General features: G+C 37.9%; 1 protein-coding gene across 1 annotated transcript in view; it reads right to left on the bottom strand.

The window, feature by feature from the left end:
- The window catches only part of kiaa1109 (KIAA1109 ortholog), an 81,142-nt gene extending 53,874 nt beyond the window's left edge, over positions 1-27,268 (bottom strand). Inside the window, exons 1-23 of the mRNA XM_073873111.1 lie at positions 27,123-27,268; positions 19,176-19,284; positions 18,208-18,324; positions 18,036-18,114; positions 17,830-17,894; positions 17,462-17,636; positions 15,079-15,160; positions 14,728-14,921; positions 13,233-13,312; positions 12,953-13,100; positions 12,713-12,869; positions 11,107-11,185; positions 10,506-10,597; positions 10,145-10,262; positions 9,894-10,053; positions 7,055-7,148; positions 6,663-6,844; positions 6,466-6,572; positions 1,214-1,407; positions 881-1,090; positions 562-699; positions 296-476; positions 25-149 (exon numbers count right to left, since the gene is read on the bottom strand). Of these exons, the coding sequence (XP_073729212.1) occupies positions 25-149; positions 296-476; positions 562-699; positions 881-1,090; positions 1,214-1,407; positions 6,466-6,572; positions 6,663-6,844; positions 7,055-7,148; positions 9,894-10,053; positions 10,145-10,262; positions 10,506-10,597; positions 11,107-11,185; positions 12,713-12,869; positions 12,953-13,100; positions 13,233-13,312; positions 14,728-14,921; positions 15,079-15,160; positions 17,462-17,636; positions 17,830-17,894; positions 18,036-18,114; positions 18,208-18,324; positions 19,176-19,272 (2,874 nt within the window). The 5' untranslated portion in view covers positions 19,273-19,284; positions 27,123-27,268. The remainder of the gene's footprint in view (positions 1-24; positions 150-295; positions 477-561; positions 700-880; positions 1,091-1,213; positions 1,408-6,465; positions 6,573-6,662; positions 6,845-7,054; positions 7,149-9,893; positions 10,054-10,144; positions 10,263-10,505; positions 10,598-11,106; positions 11,186-12,712; positions 12,870-12,952; positions 13,101-13,232; positions 13,313-14,727; positions 14,922-15,078; positions 15,161-17,461; positions 17,637-17,829; positions 17,895-18,035; positions 18,115-18,207; positions 18,325-19,175; positions 19,285-27,122) is intronic.
- Positions 27,269-27,915: the final 647 nt, after the last annotated feature.

A 27,915-nucleotide genomic window follows, 5' to 3' on the forward strand; every position in this document is an offset into this window, starting at 1 on the left:
TGGGCATTTCTGTTGTTATTATACCTTGGCATCACAGACTCTGCGATCAACTCCATGTTGGCAGGTGACAGATGATTTTGGCTGTTCAAGCTGGAACTCTCGAGACAGCACATGGAAAACAAAGGTCTCGCCCCACTCCAGAAGGGATGCACACTACAACACAAGCATAACCATTTTTGTTCATCTATAATCTGATTCTTCTTTACTACAACTGTGGCATGGCGTCGGATACCACAAAATAAACACTTATATTATTGGCACAAGAGTTCTGCAGTGTCAACATGAACAAATCGGTCACACTGTGGAACAGTAACTCTTCCAGTGAGAGCTCCAGCCTGAACATCAATGAGCCAGGCATATTCGAGCGTGTCTGTGCCCGGTGGTAATCCCTCTGCAGAGAACATAGCGTGGGCTCTCATCTGCAACCCTGAGAGGCTCAGATGCCCATCTCTCAACACAGCGTCAACCGTTGGCCGCTACGCAAGCACAAAACAGAATAAATTGCATACTTGATAAAAGTCCAGCACCTACAAGAACACGAATGAGGTCACTTTCTCTCACCTGATAGTTGTCGCTGACGAACACGTGTAGAGGAGAGAGAACAAGCTGTAACATGGTCTCCTTATAGCCCTTCTTCATCTCGAAACACAGACGCTCAAGAAAGCCAGTGGGACCTTCTGGGCCATCACTACTGCAGTGCTACACAACACAAAACATGCTAGATTAGAGCTAGCAAACAGCATTAATGTTGCAGCTAAGTTAATTTTAAGGTCCTGGTTCTCTGGGCTAAAAAAATCTGAGTCGTTTTGCTGTTGTGACGGGTGAACGTGCAGTGGTAATAAATTGCTAGTGCGCCCTTAAACATTTGACTGGAACAAACCGTGGGTAGGCGTCCGTGGATCTTGTGCAGGTTGATGAGTACGGTGATATCCCAGGGCCGTAGGGAAAGAGGGTGGGGTGTGTCTTTAGGTCCCTTCTCTTCTAATCCCCCTCCGGGCCAGCCAAATGAGGAGGAGCAGGAGCTCAACACAGGGCTGGACAGAGACTCCTCAAAGTCTGTGTACATGTCATCCTCGCCAAAATAGTTTTCCTATACAGATACAAATAATAAAAAAATTTAAGGAACAACTATTTATTTTCTTGTAATTCATGATAAAATCTATAAAAAAAATATTTTGCTGTATATTAAAAGATACTTTGAATGAAAGTGCACCTTGATGGACACAAGCGCTCTGAGCAGAGGACCATACAGCGTGATATGAGAGTCTGAGCTCAGCTCCATCTCCACATGTAGTCGGTCTGGGGGCAGCAGGCTGGGGTCAGAGGAGACTCGAGGTGGAGGAGGTGTAGGTGGGACGAGCTCCGGAGGTCGCAGTGCCGATAACATTGATTCCTCTATTTCCGACACTGTGTACAGCAAAATATGTCAATGCAATGACTGATATCTGCATAAAATTTACCATTATAAACTGAAGTGTACGGTTTTTTAATAAAGTGCTGTGATCAAAACAATGGCTGGCTATAACAAAAGCTAAAATATAAAATAAGTTTTCAAATTAGATATAGGTTTCAAATTTGTTAATTTTCATAAGTCATTAAAGGAATATTCAGTTTTCTTAAAAGAAAAATCCAGATAATTTACTCACCACCATGTCATCCAAAATGTTGATGTCTTTCTTTGTTCAGTCGAGAAGAAATTATGTTTTTTGAGGAAAACATTGCAGAATTTTTCTCATTTTAATGGACTTTAATAGACACCAACAATTAACACTTAACTCAACACGTAACAGTTTTTTCAAAGGACTATAAACAATCCCAAACGAGGCATAAGTGTCTTATCTAGCAAAACGGTTGTCATTTTTGACGAGAAAAATAACAAATATACACTTTTAAAGCACAACTTCTCGTCTAGATCCGGTCCAGCGCGACCTAACGTAAATGCGTAGTGACGTAGGGATGGTCACGTGTTACATATATAAAACGCACATTTGCGGACCATTGTAAACAATAAACTGACACAAAGACATTAATTAGTATCAGTTGACATACAACAACGTCGGAACGGTCCTCTTTCAACACATTTGTAAACACTGGGGCGGAGTTTCGCGTTCGTCTTTTGTGACCTCTTGACGTCATGACGTATTGCGTGGGGTCACGCTGACGCATCACGACTGGATCTAGACGAGAAGTTGTGCTTAAAAAGTGTATATTTGTTATTTTTCTTGTCAAAAATGACAATCGTTTTGCTAGATAAGACCCTTGTGCCTCGTTTGGGATTGTTTGTAGTCATTTGAAACTCCGTTGAAAAAAAACTGTTACGTGTTGAGTTAAGTGTTAATTGTTGGTGTCTATTAAAGTCCATTAAAATGAGAAAAATCCTGCAATGTTTTCCTCAAAAAACATAATTTTTTCTCGACTGAACAAAGAAAGACATCAACATTTTGGATGACATGGTGGTGAGTAAATTATCTGAATTTTTCTTTTACGAAAATGGAATATTCCTTTAAACATGTTAAAGGTATAGTTCACCAAAAAATGAAATTTACCCCATGATTTACTCTCACTCATGCCACCCTTGATGTACATGATTATCTTTTTTCAGACAAACCCAATTGGAGAAAATGTCCTGGCTGTTCCAAGCTTTATAATGGTAATAAATGGTGCTTCTGATTTGAAGCCAAATGTCTATTCATTTTTACAAACTATTTTGTATAACTCCTCCGTCTCACGGAGTACTCCGGTTTAGACAAATAAAGCTGGACAAAAAAACCTCAACATCCTTGTCTTATAACAAAATCCTCCGACAATTCCTTTTAAATCCCCAGTTTAGGTTTCTATTTCCTGACTAGGGGAGTGACGGATCACAAAACTCACGGTTCGGATCATATTATGGTTTATAAGGCACGGATCGGATCAGCAAAAAGAAAAATCTAACAACAAATAAAGAAATTACATTTATAAAAAAAGAAAAAAGTTGCAAAGTAAGTAAGGTCTAAAATGAGCATTAGGTACAGACATTAAATCAAATGAATCAGAACACTGTCTTATTGTATAAATTAAATTAATTATTATTTTTTGGAGCTACAGAAGTGATTTTCTCTTTGTCTTGAGTTGTTTGATTAACATTAATGACACAGATTTAAGTAGGTTAATTGAGGTTACTGTCTCTTAAGATAAGCAGGACTGGTCTCTTCCTCTAATCTATACATAAACTTAAGACGTAAACAAATGCTTTTATTAGAAAAAGAATACTGTGGAGGTCATATTGTTTGTACTAGGGGTGGCACGGTACATGAAAAAACATCTGAACCGTTCAGTTCACTTGTCTCAAATCGGAGCATGTGTGTGTCGCACGGTTCGACGCATGCGCAATGTAGCCTCATGCCCGTATGTTACCTAAAGCCTTGTATACTTTTGTCTGGTGTTTATATTCAACGCACAGACGGGGTGCCGATGTGATGAGACGTCATGCCACTGATCTATATAAATTACTGGATTGCGCATGAAGCCACCGCGCCCCCATGTTGGTATACCCAAACATTCTATTAAATCAATGGACGTGATCAGATTTTAATGATAAAACATCACTTTACTAGTCTTCGTTTTTATATCTGAAGTTACCCTGTACATTATTACAACACAAACGTCCTAAGCATGTACATAGTTATTTACTGAAAGTTGTACATTTTTGTTTTTAATCAGTTATTATACATTCATCTTCATTACAGTATCAGATCAGCAGACAAACCGCAGAATATTTAAAATTAATGACAAACGTGCTCATTCTGAAATCTACATAAATAATCATACTTTGTACCGTATGTGCATGCAATAATTTGCTGGTTTTATTTTATCTAAACGTACAAGTTACCTAAACTTATTTAGAGAAATAACGCTGACCGTGTAGCTGAATGTCAAAAAAACTTTATTTATACCTGTGTCATTAACAGAACGCAGCAGACACACTCACCTTAAAGGACAAGGTCGGTATTTTACACTTAAAGCCCTGTTTTCAGATTGTTTATGATGAAATAGAACGGTTTTGACTGAAATTTCGACATATGCGGCTGCCCCGAGAATTTTCGGGTGTTTGTGTTTCACCTCACACCTCTACAATGGGTTTAATGGTGCACTGGAACAATCCTTCCTAAATGCATAAAACTTTCGTTTACAAAGACGTGAAACTCACCGAGTGGTCAGGGGTGTTCACTGATATGCTCACACAAAAATCGCTGCAAAAGACGCATTCAAACAGGTTTTATCGTAGTTTTTGTACAACTCCATTGACTTGTATTAGATGTGCTGTGAGGTACGGTATTACTCCGTGCCGAGAACTTTGTTTGTATTCTTGCAATTGGCATTGGCGGATTAGCGCCACCAACTGGGCTGGAGTGTCTATTATTCAAGCTCTCAGCGGAAGAATATACAGATGTGAGGCGTTTGGAAAAATAGATCCACAAGTTAACAACAAATGGTAAAACAGCTGTTGGAAAGCATCTTTTGCAGTGATTTTTGTGTGAGCATATCAGTGAACACCCCTGACCACTCGGTGAGTTTCACATCTTTGTAAACTAAAGTTTGGTGCATTTTGGAGGGGATTGTTCCAGTGCACCTTTAAACCCATTGTAGGGGTGGAAGGTGAAACACAAACACCCGAAAATTCTCGGGGCAGCCGAATATGTCGAAATTTCAGTCAAAACCGTTCTATTTCATCATAAACAATCTGAAAACAGGACTTTAAGTGTAAAATACCGAACTTGTCCTTTAACGTTTTTTAAAAAATAATCTTGCGTGACTGATACGCTGTAAAGCGGGTGAATTTAAAACATGATTTTGCATGGAAGTCAATGATGCTGTTTGCCGGTTAGGTATACCAAGATGGCGGCTCGAACTCTGCGCTGGCTTCACCTCACGCTGTTACGTTAAGCGTTCTATGCGCAATCCAGTCATTTATATAGATCAGTGCGTCATGCCCGGCTAGATTTGCCTGGAATTCGTGCTTCTTGGGTTGCGGAGCCGCGCGCAAAGTTACAAACTCCGTGTTGACGTCATTTTTTTCCTTGCACACCCTCGTGCTCATGTGGACACGCCGAGTATAAACAAGGCTTAAAGCTACACTGAAGTTGGCAGTTTGATAAAGTTAATTCTTCAGTTTAATCTTTGTGTGCTTCAAGTTCAATCTTTGTGTGCCAAAAAGGCACATAAGTTCCTGTAGAGATAGCAATAAACATTCTCCTTTGTTTGCCAAGTAAATGAATAGCATGTCATCAATGTCTTCTCTTTTGCCATATTAAAATCTTAGCTTTCCTCAGAGATGGTCCCAATAATGTGCTTAAAGTCAAGTCAAATTCAGTTTGTGCATGATTACATGATATAACAATTTTGTTTATACTGTATCCTAAATTGTGGATAATTAAGCTATATAATATCATATGCTGAAGTAAATTTTTGGAGTGTTCATGATAAAAAAAAACAACAAGAACCGTACAGAACCTAAAACTGTGACAATAAAACCGTGATAAGAACCGAACCGTGGGCTTTGTGAACAGTGCCACCCCTAGTTTATACAGTATGTGCCCTGTCAAGAACAGAAAGATTTTATGTTCGCTTGCTTTTTGAAACGCGTCTCTGTGTGTGCACTTTTGAGTGCACTTAAACGCGCATGCACACACAGAAGGAAGGCAAATTCCAAACGGCACAGCATAAACAGTCGCCCCATATAAAAACCTTACGTTGTTTTTTAGTGCTCTATATGCCAAATGTATTTTAGTCGACTACAGTATAAGACACAGCAGCGCAACTCTCTCTCTAAAGTCTACGCATCAAGAGTTCTCACTTTAGCGACTTTTTGTGGTTAAATAGTTTAAAATCACTTGAAAGTTAACATTTGCAAGCCTTTGAAACACGTGCAAAGATAAACTTCCTCTATTTAATTTTGCGTATTAATCCGCGAATCGCATGCAAGCCGAATCCGTCACATCACTATTCCTGACTGGCGCTTCGTTTTGCTCTCTGCACTTCTGCATTCATCTCTACATTACGTCATACACTGGAAACATACGCTCTCTTGAATGTGTGTTGGTCTTTACCAGAAGCTAGTTATTTTAGTTTGTAAAGTTTTAAATATTTATATTTTTCTTACAAAATTGCATCAACTTTTTGAGTATTCATATCAAAAGCACCATTTACTACCATTATACAACTAGGAAAAGCCAGGACATTTTCTAATATAACTCAGATTATATTTGTCTGAAAAAAAAAATCATAAACATCGAGGCTGGCTTGAGAGTGAGTAAATGATGGGGTAATTCAAATTTTTGGGTGAACTATGTCTTTAATTCATTGTTTAATAACCAACTATTACTTTAAAACATGAGCATAATAATAAAGAATGATCAGGTATGTCTGGTAGTATACATAAACCTGACCTGCTTGTGACTGTATGGTTTAGTGGTATACACTCACATGATTGTTTGAGCTGCTGGTCAGATTTCTGAGGGTAGATGGGATGCCAGGTGTAGTCTATAATCAACATGAAATTCGGCACGCTCCAGCAGTCCACCCAACCAGCTCTACAAACAAACAAATACAAACAAATCACTACAGAACATGATGAGAGAAAGCAAAAGAGGGAGGGACATAAAGAAAGCATGCTCTCTTACTCCAAGTGTGTCATGTTCCTCCAGCGAGGTTTGCTGTTTTTAGGGGGAGCTCCTTGTCCTTCTGGTGGCATGTTGCTGTCTGGTGGGCTCTTACAGTGCTGGTAATCTTTTACGAGGGTGAGCAGAGCGTACCGGCTGGGGTGACAGTCGGGCAGACACAAGCGCATGTCTGTGTCCTCAGCCTGTTTCAGAGATTTTGCTTCATTTATAGACAATTCAACTTACTATGTGTTGTCATGTTACACAAAATACATAAAAGGTCAGTTTACCAAGAAATGAAAATTCTTTCATTCTACATTCATGACATCAAGGTTTATTTTTGCCTGATCAAACAAATTATTCAAAATAATAGAGAAGTGTGTTTGAATTGTGTTGTGCAAGTGTACACTCACTTTCAGACAGAAACGTGTGTTACAGGTGGTCGGGACAAACTCGTGAAATGGCAAAGTGAAGTCAATATTCAGCGTTTCCCCACAGGCGGCGAGATACACTACAGACAAGAAGTAACAGCAGTGTGTTAGTTACTGTGAAAATCAGTTGTTTAAGTAATGCTAGGGTTAAATTCAGAGATGCATCATTGTATCAGCCACTAATTTTTGTCGTCTAATTTTTAAAGAATGTAAAACCACTGGCATGTTGTCTATAGCCTTTAACAAACCGATAATTTATTACATAAGTATCTGCATGAACAATGTGTTTATTGCGAGAGTGGTTTGCAAGCAATACTCTCGTGATAGTATGATGTCATATGCCGATCAATCTGCACAGTGCCACAAAGTCAAACACACGTATGGCTTCTTTTTTAAAGTGCACCTATTTCATTGCTACAATGTTATTTTGTGTATTTGGTATAGTACAATGTGCACGCATGGTTTATGGTTAAATAAACACATTATTTTCAAATACCGTACATTTTTTGTAGCTCCAGATATCCTGCCTTCCTCAAACGCATTGATTTTGTGCAAAACTAATCTTTCTGAAAAGCGCTGTGTCCCTGATTGGCCAGCTAATCTGTACGTTGTGATTGGCCTGAATCCCTCTGACGTCAGCCAGAAATATGACGCCCCTTACCATGTTTGAAAGATTCGCTCACAACGCAATGCTGACAGAAGTTAACTTACAGGCTGTGAGTCAAAGCGAGAAGAATTATGATAATGTCGGTCTTGTCCATGACAACAGGCCCAGGAAGTAAACTAAAATAAATCTGTGTTTTTTTGTATTCCAAGAAAAGAGATTTACGTTGGAGACGATAACTCGCATCATCGTTTACTTTGGGGTTGGTACCTTTTGCATATCGTTAACATGTACTAATACACACTTACACACCAAAGGAAAGTAAAAACGTGAATCGAACGATAGTTGCTCTTTAAAACAGCAAATTCTCTGTATTTAAAATTTGTTGAAAACATTTAGGATAATGAATAAACACATGAGAAAAATATTTAACACTGTGCTAGTAGTTTTTGGACAGAAGGTGACCATGTTACCAATATCGGTATTAGCCAACAGCTGTTTCTTAAAATTGGTGTCGGCCAAGAAAATAATCAGCAAAGAATTGTGCATTTAAACTGATGCAAAAATAGTGGACCTAAAGCCCCATTTCTTAACTCTTTCCCCGCCACTGACGAGTTATCTCGTCAATTAAGGTTGTTTTCACATATGTTGGTGCGCACCCTGGTGCGGCCTCAGAGCGCACCAAAATACATTGTATCATTTTTCAGTTAGTGCGGTCCGTGTTCACATATATATTTTTTACTTTACTCGAAATGCCGCACCGTACACCATGTGACAACGGTCAGCGCTGTCATTGGTCTCTGACAGCTCTTACCGTCTCATGACCACCCCCACGTTTCCACAACAACCAGCCTGACAGAGAGAGCGCAGCTATCAAGATGTGGAGATAAACGATGCACATCTTTGTGAAGTTTCTTTGCTTTAACGCAAAATTGCGTAGCTGTTCTATTAAAGCCTTTCTCACGGAGCCGTTTGCTAAAAGCCTGTAATGTCACTATTTGTGTGTGGAGGACCGCTATGCATTTATAAAATCATCAGCTCAAACGTAAAGGAGACAGCGAATCTCTATGCAACGGACCAGGATTGGCTTGTTTGTTGTTAACCCACAATATAACACCCGGCTCACGTCACAACGGAAGCCCAGTGGCTCAAACATGTGGAGAACTTCCTGTATTTGGTTCGGCCCGAGGTCCGGCAGTGTTCACACCACAGGTGGGTCGCCCCAGAGTTCGGCAACAGCCGCTCCGAGACCACCTGTTTAGAGCGGTCTCGGAGCGGCCGTTTAGTGCGCACCCGAGTGCGGCTGTTGTGTTCACACTGACCCAAACGCACCGTACTCGGAGCGACACGTCATTTGGGCCGACCTAAACAGTGTATATGTGAAAACACCCTAAGAGAAAACTCTTCCCTGCCAATGACGAGAATTTCCGGCTTTCCGCAATAAAGCTATTATCCATCAGGTGGCGCACTTCCGCAACTTACACAACCCGGAAGTAATGCCTCATGTGAAAGAGAAAAGAACTCCGTGAATGTTTTAAAGATCGCTCTGCATCTGATCTCCATCAAAAATCGTTCGCAAAAATGTAATTATCTCATCTTTTTGCTAAAAAAAATTTTTTTTTGAAAGCAGAGGGTCTGTTCTTTTATTTGTTATAATGTATGTTATATATTTAAAGAAACAATTTTCTGGGAAGCATTAAACTTTTGTGAAAATCATGAAAAAATGCTGGGGGAAAGAGTTAATCTACATTAGTCTTTTAAAGTCCAAACTGCAAAAACAATAATATATTATTTTTTCAAGAACAAACATGCATGCATTAATCTAAAAATACAGAAATGTATCTGATGCTAATGCTATCCTGTGCCTTGTGAGTTCAGGACCACAGTGAGACGTTACAATAGATATCAGCAGAGACACATTTCCAGTTATCCAACATCAATCACCACAACGACAGCATATTCTCATCAAGTCATTACTATAGCAGACAATGAAAATATACCAAATATTTACTGCACTGTCTCACCAAACAAATCCAGTTTCATTTTTTTAAAAGACGGTGCAGACAGACGGTCCTATAGATCAGGAAACACACTGGAATTGGGTACACTGTGAACAAAGCCTTAGTAAAGCCTCCGTTTCGTGGCTTTCTTACAGCATCTACATAACCGTATATTAATTTTGTCTAAGGCTTTATTAGTTGTAAAAAACGACTCGCTTACACGTTCTCCTGCTGCTTGGTGGAACAGTCGATCCAGTTGTGTTGATTAGCGGCCCAAATCATCTCAAACTGGTGAAAGAGTACCTTAAACTTCCACGAATATGGGACAAATGAGTAGATGTCTGGTTCACTGTCACTTGCCCAGTCCTGTATTAGATCTATAGACCAGAATAATAATAATAATAATAATGAGGTCAGGTGGTGGACAGGAGTCAGCAGATGGTGCATTACAGGTAAGAGAGACATTACCTGTAAAGAAGTTCTTCTGTGCATAGATAAAGTGATACGTGGCTTTGTACACCTCGATTTCACACTGCCAGGACTGATGCATGTTCCACACACGAGGATAACTGGCTATTACATGGAACTGAAGAGAAGGGGATAGGAACACACCTTAACACTAATAAGACTCCATCATTTATCTATACATCTTCTTTTGTATTTAACAGAATAATCAAACTCATGCAGGTTTAAAACAACGTAAATAATGACAAAAGTTTCATTTTTGGGTGAACTATCCCTTTAATTATTCAGATTATATCTTCTGTTGGTCATGTAGCTGTGTGATCTCATACTTTGACACATATATAAAACCATGCACTGCACTCACAGCCAGCATCTCTGCCTCCAGCAGTGTCCTGTACTGCATGCTGCTGGTCGTATCCACATGTAATAACTGACCTTTAACAGTAGGAGAATAGCCTGAGAGAAAAACAGAGACACAACACAATGAGAATCAATACAAAAATATATCAACTGTTGTGTAGCAAGGATAATACTTGATATTATTTATGATAATGTGCCAAGCAGTGTCCAGTAATAAGTAATAAAGAGTTGTGTTTCAGCTTATCCAGTAGTGAGCTAATTTTCTTTAGAGTAGACTTGTAACCCTACAAAAATGTGAAATTATAGTCTGTCTGCAATTTTGCAGTGAAGGAAGCAAAGACAAACTCTCTCTCTCTCCATCAAATAACAGTGGGGAATGTACTGTAATTCAATTCAGCAAATCAGCTGCACTTTGTTCGCACTACTTTATTACTTATAAAGGAGTTTTACTGCAGCTTTGTAATATGCCAAGCTACAAGCAATAATTTAAGATAAAATTTCCAAGTAACAAAGTTGCTACCTCAACACTCTCACTCTCACCTAGTACTTCTTTTTCATTACATAGCAATTCTTCCATTACAAAGTTACAGAAATCAGATAGTTACCAGTTTCCCCAACAGTCATGGGTATGTTCACCTCCAAATATGAACCTGCTCCTACATTCACATGGACTGCATTTGTCTCCTATGAAGATAGATGAGTTAAGGACAGAAGAAAGAAAGTATGAAGTAGCCATTGTTCAAATAATTGTACAGTAACACTTCTCACTTTTAAAGGCGGAGTCCACGATGTTTGAAAAATGCTTTGGAAAAGGAGACGGGCCGACTACCAAAACACACTTATAGCCAATCAGCAGTAAGGAGCGTGTCTACTAACCGACATCCTTGCCAGGTTGCGTATGTGTGGGGCGGGTCTATCAACAGAAGGTCCAGATTCTATTGGGGTAGGGGCGTGTTTGTTTAGGTGATTTCAAATATCAACATTGGCTTTCAAACATCGGACTCCGCCTTTAACTAGTTGCCTATTAGCTTGCACATGATTATGTGCTGCTTGGCCATATATTACATCCTCATCCATCACGCCCAATACAAACATTTAAACTCTACGGGCGGTTTCCCGGACAGGATTTAGATTAATCTAGGACTAAGCCTTAGGTAGTATAATGTTGATTCATAGCCGCAGCAAATTTAGCTGCTTATGCTATCGTGTATTATGTTGTGCTATCTGTCGCTATATGAATAAAACTGGATTGAATTGAAAAAAAAATTGAAATAGTTATATTAGGACATTTAAGTAGTTTTTACAAACATACCTTAAACAAAAAAAATACTGGTTTGCATCTTGAGAGAAAACAATGGCACTGATATATTTTAAGATATGTCAGTGCAAGATGTACTGTTTAGTCTGGGAAACTGCCACTACATCATCTAGCTTGCGAAGTATTAAAGGGACACTCCACTTTTTTTGAGAATAGGCTTTTTTCTAGCTCCCCTAAGGCTAAACATTTGATTTTAACCGTTTTGGAATCCATTCAGCTGATCTCTGGGTCTGGCGCTATCACTTTTAGCATAGCTTAGCATAATTCATTGAATCTGATTAGATCATTCCCATCGCGCTCCAAAAGGACCAAAGAGTTTAGATATTTTTCCTATTTAAAACTTGACTCTTCTGAAGTTACATCATGTACTAAGACCGACGGAAAATTTAAAGTTGCAATTTTCTAGGCTGATATGACTGGGAACTATACTCTTAATCCGAAGTTATAATCAATAAATTTGCTGCAGTAACATGGCTGCAGCAGGCACAATAATATTACGCAGTGCCCGAAATTCTAGGGGAGCTGGAAAAATTAGCATATTTTCAAAAAAAGTGGAGTGTCTCTTTAATACGTAGTAAGTTGGGAGTTTACTGAAGCACAATTTGTAGTTAATAGTAAATATGTGTTCCCTATACTAAAGTGTTACCAATGATTCTACCATACACTGTAAAAAATGATATCAAATCAACATACTATATATTTGTATGTCACTTTAACAATTTGTTTATGTCAACTTAAGTCAAAACTTTAAAAAGTAGGTTGAATTGAAATGCATAATTAAGTTGTTTAAACTTCATGCTGCATTTTTACAGAGTACGAAAGTGTGACTTTAAAAATGTTGCCGCTACAAAGAATCACACATAAATGAAGGAGGTGTATATAAGTTTAAATACCCTGTTCTTGGTGAATAGCAAGTCTATAGTAGCATCAGCTATGATGTTCATACGCAGCTCAAAGGCAAGGATCTGTCGTGGTTTGCCTGGTGTGGCAACATCGCTGACTTTCATTGCCTGACAGTCTGCAGGCAAGAAAAACTTCCATAGGTTGTCTCTGCATGGGCGGAGTCAAAACCACAAAATGAGAAACAGATCAAAAACAAACATGACTACAATCATATCAATGATATGGAATACCTCTGTCTGTCAGCCCATGGACCGTAGTTAAAATCTGTTCCTTTTCCACACACAATGTCCAGACCCCAGCAGGGAGGCAAGTCCTGTAACTTGGTGTCTTCAGAACAGGCCTCCGTTTCTCCATTCTCAAGTTCCTCTGGTACTAAACCTACAATAAAAAACAATCAATGGCTTAATAGTCTTCTGGGTTAACCTAGAAATTGATGATCAGCTCTATTAATGTTACTAACAAGGTTTTTACATGCGAGAATACCAACAGATCAACAAACACTTTGAATACCTGGTTCATCCTGGTAGTAGTAGATGTCCACATCATTTGACTGCATGACCACAAAGCCCTCACCCATGAGCCTGGGAGGTCTGAGGACAGAAAATCGTTTTTTTTAACAAACTGCTACATTAGTATCGGTAATCATTACCGTATTGAGCAGTTGACAAACACTAATCCTCGAACACACTAATTCATTACAGCAATACAGTCACGCTTACTTTCAGCACAATTACAAATGACATTAAGGGGAAAATCCAATCCATAAATGTAAAGATTAATGCTCTTACAGTGTGTTCAGGTCTTCATGTTAATATTATTTTGAATGAAAATTTACTTGCACAACAGAGAGCAAGTAACTATTACAAATGACTCCGGCGCTAATTTAAATAGGCCTTGCATTCATAACAGCCCATTAATAACGCTTTATAATAATTATTTTTGTGATACCGGTAGACACGAGTGTAAAACTTATTCATCTTCGCAGTGAAGCAAATCATTCAAATTTTGCTAAATTTGAACTTAATGCATACAAACTATATTCTTACCCAATTTGGTTCATGTGAACGTGCTATAGATGATAGATGACTCATTACCACTTACGGTACACTCATCTGCATTAAGACTTCTCATTTACTTTAAATGGACGACATCATGCGCTGCTGAAATGGATTGTGGGTCCATCGAGTCACTGGAGTTGCATACAGCAGAAGTAATTTTTTTTTAACTGTTTAAGCACCAACACAGGCATCAACCAATGAGATCGCCTTTATGCAAGTACCCAACTGCTACAGACACTTGCAAAGTTGGCGGGCACTATGTCGACTAAGCTTATGCAGAATATTAAGAATAACTACGCAAGTAATCAATAGTGCAAACAATTTGGTATAAAAAACAGCTGCCCTTTTTGTGTTGTGTTCAAGTCCAATGTGATTGGCTGTTGTCACCATGCTGGTCACATCAATGCCAAGATTCAGACACGCCCTCTATCAATCATCGACATCCTTTGTGAATGTACCATGTCCATTAGACACTCACTTTATCTTTTTATATACAATGTCATTGCCATCAGTACTTCATGACACCTGCATCATAATGTTATTCATATGATCAGGGCTCCAGACTAACTTTTTTCACTAGGAGCACAGTGGCCCCCAACTGAAAATTTTAGGGGCGCAACCAAAAAATGTAGGGGCACAAACTGTAAATCAACATGCTAATCAAATAATGACATTTCTACAAATTTCCACTGTATTACTAATAAGTACTTTGATGATAGATGCAGAAAGTACAATGTGCTGTTTCAAATTCAGTGTCACATCACAAAAAAAAAGGTCAAATTTACTGGTCGCACATGTGTGACGGAATGTGAAATTCAGTGGCACACTCCATTTGGTGGCAGTCTGGAGCGCTGATAATGTATGGCTATTTGCACTCCCAGTTAAATAACTAAATTTCACTGGTATTAGGAAGCTGAATCATATCTGATAGAGATTATCAGGCGTACTCATCGTTCTGAAGGCCCAGGTATCGAGGGCTGGGCACCAACATGACACGGACGTTCTCCAGAGAGCCTTTTACAATGTGCATGAACTGGTCCAGGTGGCTGCTGGGTGGTTTGGTGGCATATGTCAGGAAGGCGTCATCAAAATTCATACAAAGGGTCTGAGGAAGATAGTGATTACCAAACGCTACACGACCCTGGGGTTAAAAGAAGAAAAGAGACAAGTCTACTTTAAGTGGCTTTACTACAGTCATATATGACGCATATGTTTAGATTGTGGGCAAATTAAATGGGTATTGAATGACATGAGCTGTGATGCTGTTTTGAGAGGAATGAATTGAATAAGCTACTCACTGTGCTGATGTTGAGTTTGATGACAGGGATGAGAGACCTCCATGAGGACGATGGCTCCTGAGTTTCAGCTTTGATGTTAACACTTCAAAACAACACAATTCATTAGGATAAGATATGAAGTACTATTGATTATTTCATTGTATGATTTATGATCAAAAAATTAATCAGTGACAGGACAATGTTTTGAATATTTTGAATATAGCGCATCTCTGAATATTAAAGGGACACTCCACTTTGAAAATATGCTCATTTTCCAGCTCCCCTAAAGTTAAACATTAGATTTTTACCATTTTGGAATCCATTCAGCTGATCTCCGGATCTGCCGCTACCATTTTTAGCAAAGCTTAGCACAATCCATTCAATCTGATTAGACCATTAGCATAGTGCTAAAAAAATACCCAAAGAGTTTTGATATTTTTCATATTAAAAACTTGACTCTTCTGTAGTTACATGGTACTAAGAAACACGGAAAATTAAAAGTTGCGATTTTCTAGGCAGATTTATCTAAGAAGTATACTCTCTTTCTGGCGTAAAAATCAAGCACTTTGCTGCTGTAACATGGCTGCAGCAGGCGTAGTGATATTACGCAGCACCTGAAAATAGTCCCCTGCTATTGAAAGTAACCAAGGGGACTATATTCAGGCGCTGCGTAATATCCCTACGCCTGCTGCAGCCATGTTACAGCAGCAAAGTCCTTGTTTATTACGCCAGAATGAGAGTATAGTTCCTAGACATATCTGCCTAGAAAATCGCAACTTTTAAAGACACACCATGCAGTTATTTTACCTTAATATAACAGCTTCAAAGTCATTTCGATGGTAAACGACGTCATAGTATGGCGAATCATCCCCCTGTTGAAGCTCGGGAAGGACGCCGCTACCAGAACCAGCAATGCAAGCTTGAGAGAACCGCCCCTGACAAATCTCGCGAGAATCACGACTTGCTTTACGGCAACGACGTCACACACGTTAGGCTTGTTCGACTTTGTGCAGCGCTGCAAGAACCGGCAGTCGGATGACGTAAAAGTACCGCGAGAATGATCCGAGACGGCACTTTGACGTCATCCGGCTGTCGGTTCCTGCAGCGCTGCATGAAGTCAAACAAGCCTGTAACAACAACTGCACGCGCGCATTTGAGACGTGATGCTCGATGAGGGAAACAGCTAAGAAAACCCGTTCGGAAGAGAGTAGAAAGCGAAAAAGAGAATCTGACCGAGTTAGGAACCGGACAAGAGTCCCACTCGGTCAGGTTTTTACTCGTTGGCGTGAGCTAATAGACAGCCCTGGATGCAAAAGGGATGCTGATCTGGCGATCTTGTTGATGGACTAGTAAGTAAATCTCTTATTTGTAAATTTGTTTGCGGTCTATGTTGTATGTGGTTGCGCTTGCTTGTAGTGTGTATTTTTTTACTAAGCTGTTCATTCATCCAGTGTTGATAATTACACCAGTAAAATAACTTCAACAAGGGTCTAGCTAGCTTACGATCATAAGAGCATTTAGCAGACCTGCTAAAAAACACTCGTTTCTCTTACATGTTTTTTTTTTGGCCATCTAAACTCAAGTGTTGTGTTGTGATGTGTACGTAGTCATTTGTCTAATTTCGATTTCTTATGGCCTACGAATAACGGCCAATGTTATGAAATAATGCAACGTATACAATTAACTTTGTCAATGCATTTTGTAATGTTTACATTACAATTGAAAAACAAATACAACTATACAGTAGACATAACGTTAGACTATAGACTGTTTACTTGTGATTAAGCTGCAATCTTGTAAAAACGTAATAAGCCAGCAAACGCGGTAGGCTACTTTATTATTATATGCCTACTCTACACTTGGCATAAACTTCTTATTATCCTATTACCATCATCTGTAGTTTAGTAGACATGCAGTAGCCTAATATTTGTATGAAATTGTGAAACATTCCCTGGTCATTATCTTCGGAGTCCATCTCACGCCCAACACTATCCTTACAGGTACGTACAGAGTGGGCGTGCGAAATTACGACAGTTGCAAGTTTTCCCCAGTGACTCTAGGGGTCGCTGTTTGACAAAAACGTCAAACTGCATGGAATGCCTTTAATTTTCTGTCGGTCTTAGTACACAATGTAACTACAGAAAAGTCGAGTTTTAAATAGGAAAAATATTGAAACTCTTGGGTTATTTTTAGCGCAATGCTAATGGTCTAATCAGATTCAATGGATTATGCTAAGCTATGCTAAAAGTGGCACACCAGACCCGGAGATCAGCTGAATGGATTCCAAAACGGTAAAAATAAAAAAGTAGAGTGTCCCTTTAAGATGATAAAAGAAATCAGCACCCATCATTTTTAAACTTTTGTGTCATAATCTTAACAGATCTGTGTTGAGTTGTTAGATTACCTCTCCAGTGGTGTATCTCTCTGCTCTCGACCTTTCTCCTCATCACTTTTGTGTGGGATAAGAGTGGGATCCAGGCCAAATATTTCTTGGAGCCGGGCGTACACCTCAGTGCGATTATACACATGGAACTCAAAGCCATTAACAGTCACATATAGTCGGGTCTCAGCCTTCGGATCTGCAATCCCAGTTTAAAAATTACTTTAACGCCAAACAATCATGAATCATAATGTAAAACAGCATTCAAACTCAAGTAAAAATAAAACCTATCAAAAAGCTATATTGAGGTAAAAAGCCAATATTTTTCAATATTTCAAGATACATCTTTGTGAAAAAACAAAACTGTGTCTATTATTATTTTTCCTACTGACCATGTTGTTTCTGTTTGGGGTTGTACAACTTCCACCATCGAAATATGAGCAAACCATCTTGAATTCTGGAAGAAATTATTTACAATTAAAGCCAAACATCTCCCGTTAATGAAGAAAGAAAACACAGACAATGGTACATAAACAAATAAAGATAAAGAAACAGGAAGTAAAAAAAGGATAGCGTGTTTAAGTTATATTGCACCAACCTGATAGACATGTCTTCATTAACATAATAGACATCTCTGAACATGACCTTGCCCGAGAGCACCGAGAATGAAAATGAACCTGTCAAACACACACAAATCAGAAGTCATTAAAAAATAAACAAATAACAACAAAAACAAAATAGCACAGATGCCAGCAGTGAGGCTAACTTACCTATGTGTATGTATCCTTTCTTATATAATCTGTTAATGATGACAGTGAGGATGAACCCGATATTGCGGGAATTGTAGTATGTCAAGTAGATGATCCATCCACAGGACATAATAGTGGCTGTGAAAACAAAATCACAAACACAATTTAGGGGTGCTTAAGGGTGTTTTCACATATACACTGTTTAGGTCGGCCCAAATGACGTGTCGCTCCGAGTACGGTGCGTTTGGGTCAGTGTGAACACAACAGCCGCACTCGGGTGCGCACTAAACGGCCGCTCCGAGACCGCTCTAAACAGGTGGTCTCGGAGCGGCTGTCGCCGAACTCTGGGGCGACCCACCTGTGGTGTGAACACTGCCGGACCTCGGACCGAACCAAATACAGGAAGTTCTCCACATGTTTGAGCCACTGGGCTTCCGTTGTGACGTGAGCCGGGTGTTATATTGTGGGTTAACAACAAACAAGCCAATCTGGTCCGTTGCAGAGAGATTCGCTGTCTCCTTTACGTTTGAGCTGATGATTTTATAAATGCATAGCTGTCCTCCACACACAAATAGTGACATTACGGGCTTTTTAGCAAACGGCTCCGTGAGAAAGGCTTTAATAGAACAGCTACGCAATTTCGCGTTAAAGCAAAGAAACTTCGCAAAGACGTGCATCATTTATCTCCACATCTTGATAGCTGCGCTCTCCCTGTCAGGCTGGTTGTCGTGGAAACGTGGGGGTGGTCATGATGAGACGGTAAGAGCTGTCAGAGACCAATGACAGCGCTGACCGTTGTCACATGGCATACGGTGCGGCATTTCGAGTAAAGTAAAAAATATATATATGTGAACACGGACCGCACTAACTGAAAAATGATACAATGTATTTTGGTGCGCTCCGAGGCCGCACCATGGTGCGCACCAACATATGTGAAAACAACCTAAATTACCATCATCAACTTGAAATCAAATCAAATGGCCACTTACCCACAAGAAGCCACACAAAGTTGGAGTTGTGTTTGTTGAGATAGTCATCTATATCAACATAACTGGGGAAAGTGTTGTTGTTGGATTTGATGTCCATGGTTACACCCCACTGCAAATGAGTACAAAAGACATCAGTCATCATCAAATTAAACAGTATTCACATTAAAGGCACACATAAGGTACAATCATTGTACTATTCGCAAGTAAATGACACAAATTGCTTGTTAAAAGCCCTTAATTTATTTATTTATTGAAACAGTTTAAAATGGTCTACCTCAGAACCATGTTGAAGGCAACTTAAATACTGTATGTGTGAGTGACTGTAAAAAGAAGAAAAGGGCCTAGTGAGAAGGGTGGGGCGACAACTGTCCTTTGTCAGTGGCCCATGTCGGCTTTCACTAAGCATCAGGCTTAATTTTTGAAGAATTAAAAAACCCTATTAAGACAGCACGTTGATCCAAGAAAAGTCCCATAAAATGGCCAGTGTGCCTTCTGTGTGAACGCAGAAACAATGCCAGAAGGGGCGTGTCGTAGCACTGACATGCATGTCATCGCAACAATACATTATAGACACTGCTGTTTTAAATGCAGCTCAACATCCACAATAAATATGTGTGCAAAGTCAAACTGGAATAAAGCAAAGATCAGTGAGCTATTTGAAAATCTACAAATAATTCGCAAACTTAAGACGCTACAAATAAAATCCACCAAATGCACGATAGCAAATACAATGCACGTTATGTCACATGTCTTTACAGGATGTTGGTAAATGCACGCACAAATCCGGAAAAACACTGGCAGTGAATAAACCAAAATGAAATGATCCCAGACAAATGCAGAGACATTTTCCGTGTTTTTTCCGTAATCTGTGTGTGAAAATGCCTTAAGATTTTATATAGTGCATAGCATATAGTACAAAAAAATGAAGAGTTTGGTTCCAAAACAAGATAACTCTGTTTTTTAACTTTTTGTCATAACATGTTTATTATTGCTATCATGTCTTTATTGTGTTTAATTGTGCTGTATTCTTTTTAGTTATGAAGGCTTATATCAAAACAAACCAGCTGCAGTTTGATTGATATTAACTGGAATGCACAAGCAAAAAAAAAGTATCAATATTGGATTTCAAGTCTCTCTAACACTAAATAAAGGAATACTTTTTAATATTATCTTAAGTGAATTTAGTTGTCCTCGCACTTTGAAAGAAAATCTTTTAATTTAAACAAACTGTGACAGTCCTGTGATGGAAATGTAAAATTATTATAAAAAAAATTCAATGTAGACAAAGCCAAAATAATATTCAATGAACTGTTACGAACTCCAGGTTAAATACAGTGACTGTGGGCAGACTGATGTTGTTTTTAAAATGGATAACCATTTGGAAATATGCGTCAATGTCTTTAGTTGATTTTTGGTTAAACTCCTACTTTTGTGCAAAATCATTCTCTTTTAAAGAGTGGGAGCCCCTATTTTCCTTTTCATGATTTTACATTTCTGTTGGTGTGTAGGTGTGTAAGTGTGCAAGTACATGTTAACAATCTGCAAGGTTACCAATCCCAAAGGCAATTACTATCAGTCTGTCAGTTATCATCTTCAACTGAAATCTCTTTTTTTGGACTACAATGAGCGCAAAGATTGTAGGCAACAGTTTACTTACGCAGCCTGTTGACGTGTACTTCATGCACATTTGACCCCGCTTCTGAATCACAGTCACCAAGCTTGTCATGAGCTTAGTACAAATCAACACATTTCAAAAAGGCAGGACATAGAGGAGCAATAATAATATACAGGGGTGCGTTCTCCGATAACGTTGTCCTTTGCGCGCGAGGAAGACTCTTAAGGTAAACCTTAACTACAGGTATACCTTTCCTACGTGTGTTCTCCGAACTATACCTTAGGGTGTTGCTTAAGGTAAACCTTCTTAAGTTCGACCTTAGCGGGTGCTGTTCATGGTGGAGGTGCTGAATAGGTTGATATCGATTGCTTGACAATCAATTATTCACTTCATGTAATATGTTTCGCTTATGAGATAGTGGTGTTCTTTATTAAAGAAACATTTTAGAAATAGTTCAAGTTCAATTTATTAGGAAAATCTGGTAAAAAAAATATTTCAAATTGCAAACAACTAAATTCAACCTTCTATATTTTATATCAAACCCGTGCAAAACCCGCAACTTTATTTCCAAACGTATCATGTTTAAACTGCTCCAATTTATCTGCTATGCCTTGAAAGGATCATTTATATTAGGGGTTCCCAATAAGTGCGTTGCACAGGGGAATAAAGTGGGTTGTGCAAGTACTTGACTGTGCATTACACTTAAAGTATATAAAAACAAACAGCTGTTGTTCATTAGTTCACACGTTTATTGTGCTTGGACACTGTATGCACAAGCAGCGCGTTAACAATGCGGATAAAGCTTAATGGACGCATTTCTGGAGCCTGTCTGTCTAAATATAACATATCAAATATTATATAATAGCCTATAAATATATAGTATGATTGCTTTAGATTTTAGCTTTGATTAGTTTTAATGTGGAAATTTTGTTGACCTTAGACTATACAAGCAGTAATCAAGTGCACAGTTTATTTTGAATGTTTATAAAGAATACGGCATGCAGTTGCCTCAAAGTTATAAAACATTAAAAACTTCGATGCAAAGTCGAATTAACATTAATAATCATAATTATTTTTTTGTAATTTCACCCAATTTATTTATGCAGCTAAAATACTAGCCGTTAGACTAAGATTTAACGGATATGAAATGCACAAATGAAATAGTAGGATTCGCTGTATAGCTGCCAGTTTCACCAACTCCATCACCCAAAATATATTTTTTAAATAGTTTCTTAATCCTGTAGCATTTAATAGTTCGCAGTTGATGTCCCTTTGGAAAACATAATTAAAAATCTGACAACCATCAATGTAATGATGTCTAATTATGTAAATGTTTTATTCTTTAAATATAAAAATATTTTTCTAGTTAAACACGGAGTGTATTTTTTTTTTTTTTACAAATATTTAGTTATATAGACTGCAATGTAAGCTTTTATGGGATAAGGTATAGCTAAGAGTGCTCCAGACCAACCTTCCGAACGAACGACTTACAGAAGTGATACATAAATAAGAACGTTTCGGAAAACACGTATTAGCGATAAGGTACAGCTTAAGGTACAACTTAAGAACGACGTAGCGTTAAGGTAGTTTCGGAGAACGCAGCCCAGTATGTTTAAAATAATGTGTTTTTTTAACAATAAACTGCATAAACGCATTGCATTTCACAAAATAATGTTTTTTTCTGAAGTGTTAGCATTTTAATTGTAGCTGTAATATAATTGCAATGAATAAGCTCTCTAAATTTAAATATTGTAGAGTGAAACAAAAACCAAACCTATGTTTTTTCCCTTCAGCATTTGCCAGAGGCTAAACTGAAGTGTCAAAAGAAGATCACTGGCCAAGAACACAAGTGGGTGAATAAAATGCAGAATAGATGAAAGAGGAATATCAGACAAGACAAATAAATAATGCACTAGCCAATAGTGACAAGTAGTGATGCTCCGATCAGGATTTTTGCAGCCGATACCGATCACCGATTTGTAATCTTCGTGATCGGCCGATACCGATTCCGATACCGATTTTTTTAAAGCTGATATGCAAGCTCTTTGATGACTGTAACTGTTACAATCTTTCTAAATAAAATAATACCACGGATGTTGCCTTTGTTATATTACTTGCAGTAATTAGGTATATTATTGTTTTAATAGAGACTCAAATAAATAAGCACAACAAATATTTATTCTGCAAAGAGAAATTTAATATGGCTTTAAAAAGGCTTATGTCTCCTAAAAGTACTGAAAATAAAACACTTCATATACTTTACTGTATTAATTAAATATACAAGCATTCGTATGAAGTATAAAAATTCTTTAGTAAAGAGCAGAGAGTGATTTTATTGAGAGATGAATTAGGTTACTGCAGCTTTAAGACATGAGAGAGAGAGATCGCTCTGTTCACGTGCACTGATGACAGGCTGCTGTGTGTGTGGGCGGCGGCTGAACGCAGACAAGCAGCTGTGAGGAAAATAAAAGTTTAAACGCTCAAAACTTTAAGACGCATGCAAATAAGAAACTTTTGGCATGAGGATGCAATTGTCCTTGATAGATATGTGTTGTATACGCTGTTTGATGGGGATGTGAAGACGCCTCGCGCTGTTTACCGGAGCACGTCCTCCGGTAAATACGCATATCTCTGTAAAGGCAAAGAGAGACATACAAATCTGCACGCTGCACATGAGCAACAGGTTGTAAAAATGCTCGCGCTACGTAAAAAATGTATTTTAATTGCCGCCGCATTCAGGATCCTTTTGATGACAAAAGTAAACAGAAAGATCGGTTTATGAGATCGGCAGATTTAGCGAGCACCGATCGAGTCATTTAATGCCATTATCGACCGATACCGATCGGCGGCCGATCGATCGGAGCATCCCTAGTGACAAGCTGACAATACTTCTGAATTCTGACATTACAGGTTTGTCCAGAACAAATTTCAATAAGCAACATTATTTTCAAATGCAAAGATATAGCAAGACAATGTGAGTATCAACAAATAATGGTATCAAAACATCACACTTATTGTAAGATAAAGAGATATCAATTGTTGAATATCAATGTTGATAATAATAAATTATAAATAATAAATAATAAATGGCCTGCGATTCTCATGCGCATCTCATCAGTAAAGCTTTGACTGAATCTTTCTAGTATCTAACCCTTGTGAAGATGTTTGCCCATAAACAAGAGAAGACTTGCAATGTGCCTGAAGACAGAAACAACTACTTCCCTTTTGTCAGCCATCCAGTAAATGATGTGGTGGCATAGCTTAGCAAAATAACTTGGTACATTTTACATTGTAGAGATTTATGGGGCAAAAACTATATATTTTTGCTAAAATTAAAATAGACTAATCTTAGAAATGGTCATTATTGGGTGTTATAACTATATCCACCCATTGTGTGACATTTGGAAAGAAGCATTTTTTTCGGCTGGGCATTTGCTCGCTTTACTTGTGACATAACAACAGTGCTTTGCTACAAGCTGCTGGTGTGCTGTCGAGCCCAAAAAGTTTTTAACAGCTCCAGCCGTCAATAACAGGCTAGATTATATTGTAACAGGTTTACAGTGTGACTGCAGTTTATTTTAGTTTGATAGGAATGCCTGATAAATAGGTGGATTTTGCAGCAATGAACAGAATTCCTCGGATTAGTTGTGGCATGTTATCCTCTGAACAAAAACCAAGTGAAGAGGTTTTAAAAAGCAGATGTTTCTAATGCAAAAAGTAAGCATGCACCCATTGTATTTTTTATTTTCTTTTTTAGCTAATACAATAAAGATTTTAACAAACAACTGTTTGCTGATTTAGGATATGCATCACTTATTTGAAATTTGTTGATAAAATAGATAACTGTTTTGAAAATGTTTTAAACTAGCCGTTTCACAAGTCCACAAGAATGCAAGTACAGAAAAAAACACATATTGAGGCCACACTTTTAGATATACTAGCTAGTTGCATCTTCAGCTGTTGCTGCATCATCAAATAATTTTCACTGAAACTGTACAGGATCCATTTAACTTACAAATCAACATTTTAAGAGACAGATTTTAGGGTGACACTTTGCAATAAGGTTGTATTTAAAAGAGTTTGGTTCCAAAACGCAATAAACGCCATTTACACACAAAAAAAGAGTTACCGCCAAAATCAGTATTGTATCAGGTCACTATTAAAAAGTAAATTCTTAAATTTACGCAAAATTCAATATCCGCCGAGTTATTCTGTCCTTTTCTCCTTTTTTCCGCAAAACGCAATAGACGCCAGTTCTCCTCCTCTGCAGAATGCAATAAATCCACTTAACCAATCACAGCGCACCGTTACATACTGCGTTGAATACACACAGAATCCTAGTTTTCCTCATCTACTTTGTACTTCGTGATCAACAAACAAAAAAACAAAATAACACTTTTTTTTGGAATTGATAAACGTGTGGTGGTTTTCTCTGACGGGGAAGAATCATAAGCCATCAAAAAAGAATAATTTACGCGAGAAGCACTCGGGCAAAGAAAAAATGCCGTCTGTTGCTTGTTCTCACACCACAGCATCAAGCTTTTGTCATGCTTACGCATTGACCCCAGGGGATCTTATGAAAAACTTTTCATTATTTTACTCAAAGTCAACAAAAATCGAGCAGGACCAAAACATTTTACAGCTGATCGCTGTCAAAAAAGTTCAGCGACAACGTCCCAAGTATAACCGCAGCAATGACAGTCTTAATATGACAAAGTAAGTGTTTTGATTAATGCCATTCGTTTTTTTTTTTATCCGTGTATACCACTGGTCAGCTAAATGAATATAACGTGGCAAAGATGAATGCACATTTATATATTGATTCAATAGATTTCTAGCATTAAGAAAGAAAAAACTTGTCATGAATTTATTGCATTTTGTGGAAAAATTATCAGCTTTTATAATAAATCTTTGAAAATCAAATTTTTGATTTGAATTTTTTTATTTGAATGTTTTTAATAACCTAAAGATGCTATGTGAAACTTTCGAACAGAAAATAGTGGTTTTCCTCTGGTCACGTTCTTGGTATAAAAAACATGTTTTTACCCAAATTAAAATGGATTTATTGCGAACCAAACTTAATTTCATTTTAAGAGCTCAGATGCAAAAGCAGCTAAACACACCACCGCTGTCAAAAATGAGATATTGATAATAACTGAATACTCTCGGCACATATTATACGTTCATAAAATACCCGGCTTTAGATCTGCTTAATCCCCTCCTTAGGCCATTTAGAAATACCAAATTGTGGCATAATCGACCTGAATACAACCTGAATGTAGCAGTCACATGGATCACTATGCCAATGGTTATAATAAATGGATCAAAACTTGGCAAAAAATATAGATGGCGGATACATTGCTGCATTCCTAAGTAATGCTAATGCTTTGCGTTATAGGGAAATCAAATGTAACTTTTTTTTAAAGTAAAATTTGTAACCCTATATTTATTTACACAAGAGGTCCGAGGTATAAAATACCGAGCCATGGCCTCCAGGTTAAAATAATTGGAAGTAAATTAACTATTAATGTGCCAATCAAAATGAAACTGAAACAGAGATGTCAACACCTTTGTAACTCTATAGCCCAGCGTCAGCCGAGAGTCTAATGAGTCAGTTATCATTAACATCAAAGGCACTGTGACACAAATGCTCTACCAAAACATATGTGACACCATCCAAACAAGTCATTCATAAAGAATACAGGACAGTCAGTTCGTCTCATGAACTTTTTGGGTAGAAGTGAAACATGTTACACAATAATAAAGCACATTATTTCTTACTAATGCTCAGATTTGCGCTAGTTAAGTAAAAGGTGATGGGTTCGATCCCAGAGAACACACATACTGATAAGATATGAGGACTGAATGAACTTTGTGTACAAAAGCGTCTGCCAAATGTATTAATGTAAATGTAAATCTCTGTGTGACAGCTGGATCACTGTACAGAGCAGTACTTAATAATAACTCTACAATAATGAAATTCAATGTAAATAGTCTGTCTACATTAGAGAAACAAACAGGATAAACTATAATAACCTAACAGTCTAAATGGTAACATTTACACAATACGATACTGATGGGAAGTATTAATAAAGCATTAGCGCGAGGAATTTGGAGACAAGCCCTCGATGTTTGTGAACAGAAAGAACAAATATGTTTAAAGTGTATTGGTCGGAATACAATGCAGTTTAAATGTAAAGAATAGATGGGTGTACATTTGAGCTCAGCAGGTGATCCAGGAGGCAGATCTCGCTCAATCTCTGCTGTATTGTAGGCCGCAGCTAGTTATCAAACACGCACGGGATCCGTATAGAGACATGCGATTTACCCACCTCGCCTTGTAGAGTGTGCGATTACATTTCACGCTGCCATGATCTTCAGAGATTCTTTTATATACTCCTCTTAAACCCATTTCTCAAACCAAGGATATCTTTTCCGGAGTATGTACACGGGTAGCGCTTGTGCTTCCTGTTTTGGCGTCATGTGTCAACCTTAACCAATCAGCGATATGTTTTGGATAACAGAGCCAATCAGAGCGCGAGTTCACAGAACCTTGGCGTGAATGACATGGAATGTAGCCAATAACAATAGAGTAATTGTGTCACGCTTAACCAAAGAAGGGATCAAGTACATCATGAAGTGTCAACAAGCAGTAGAAAAACGTTGAAAACCTTAAAATATATTAAAATATATTAAAAATATATATTAAAAATATATTAAAATGTTAAAAAATATATACTAAAGGAGGTCTTTAAAACGAATATAATTGAAGATATCTAATTTAAAAGATAGTTTCTTAAAATTGAATTTTTAAAGTAAGAACTGTGGAAAGTGGAAATAACATGAAATTTGATGATAAAAATTTTGCCTTAAAATTCTATCATCATTATTGATTATTCACTCTTATGTTGTTACAAACCTGTGGCAGGTTGCATTAAAGGGATAGTTCACCTAAAAAATGAAAATAATGTCATTAATGACTCACCCTCATGTCGTTCCAAACTCGTAAAACCTCCGTTCATCTTTGGAAACACAGTTAAAGATGTTTTAGATTTAGTCCGAGAGCTGTCTGACCCTCATTGATAATCTATGTATGGTTATTGTCCATGTCCAGAAAGGTAATAA

The sequence above is a fragment of the Misgurnus anguillicaudatus genome, chromosome 11 (assembly GCF_027580225.2).
Source record: "Misgurnus anguillicaudatus chromosome 11, ASM2758022v2, whole genome shotgun sequence".
Classification (NCBI taxonomy): Eukaryota; Metazoa; Chordata; class Actinopteri; order Cypriniformes; family Cobitidae; genus Misgurnus; species Misgurnus anguillicaudatus.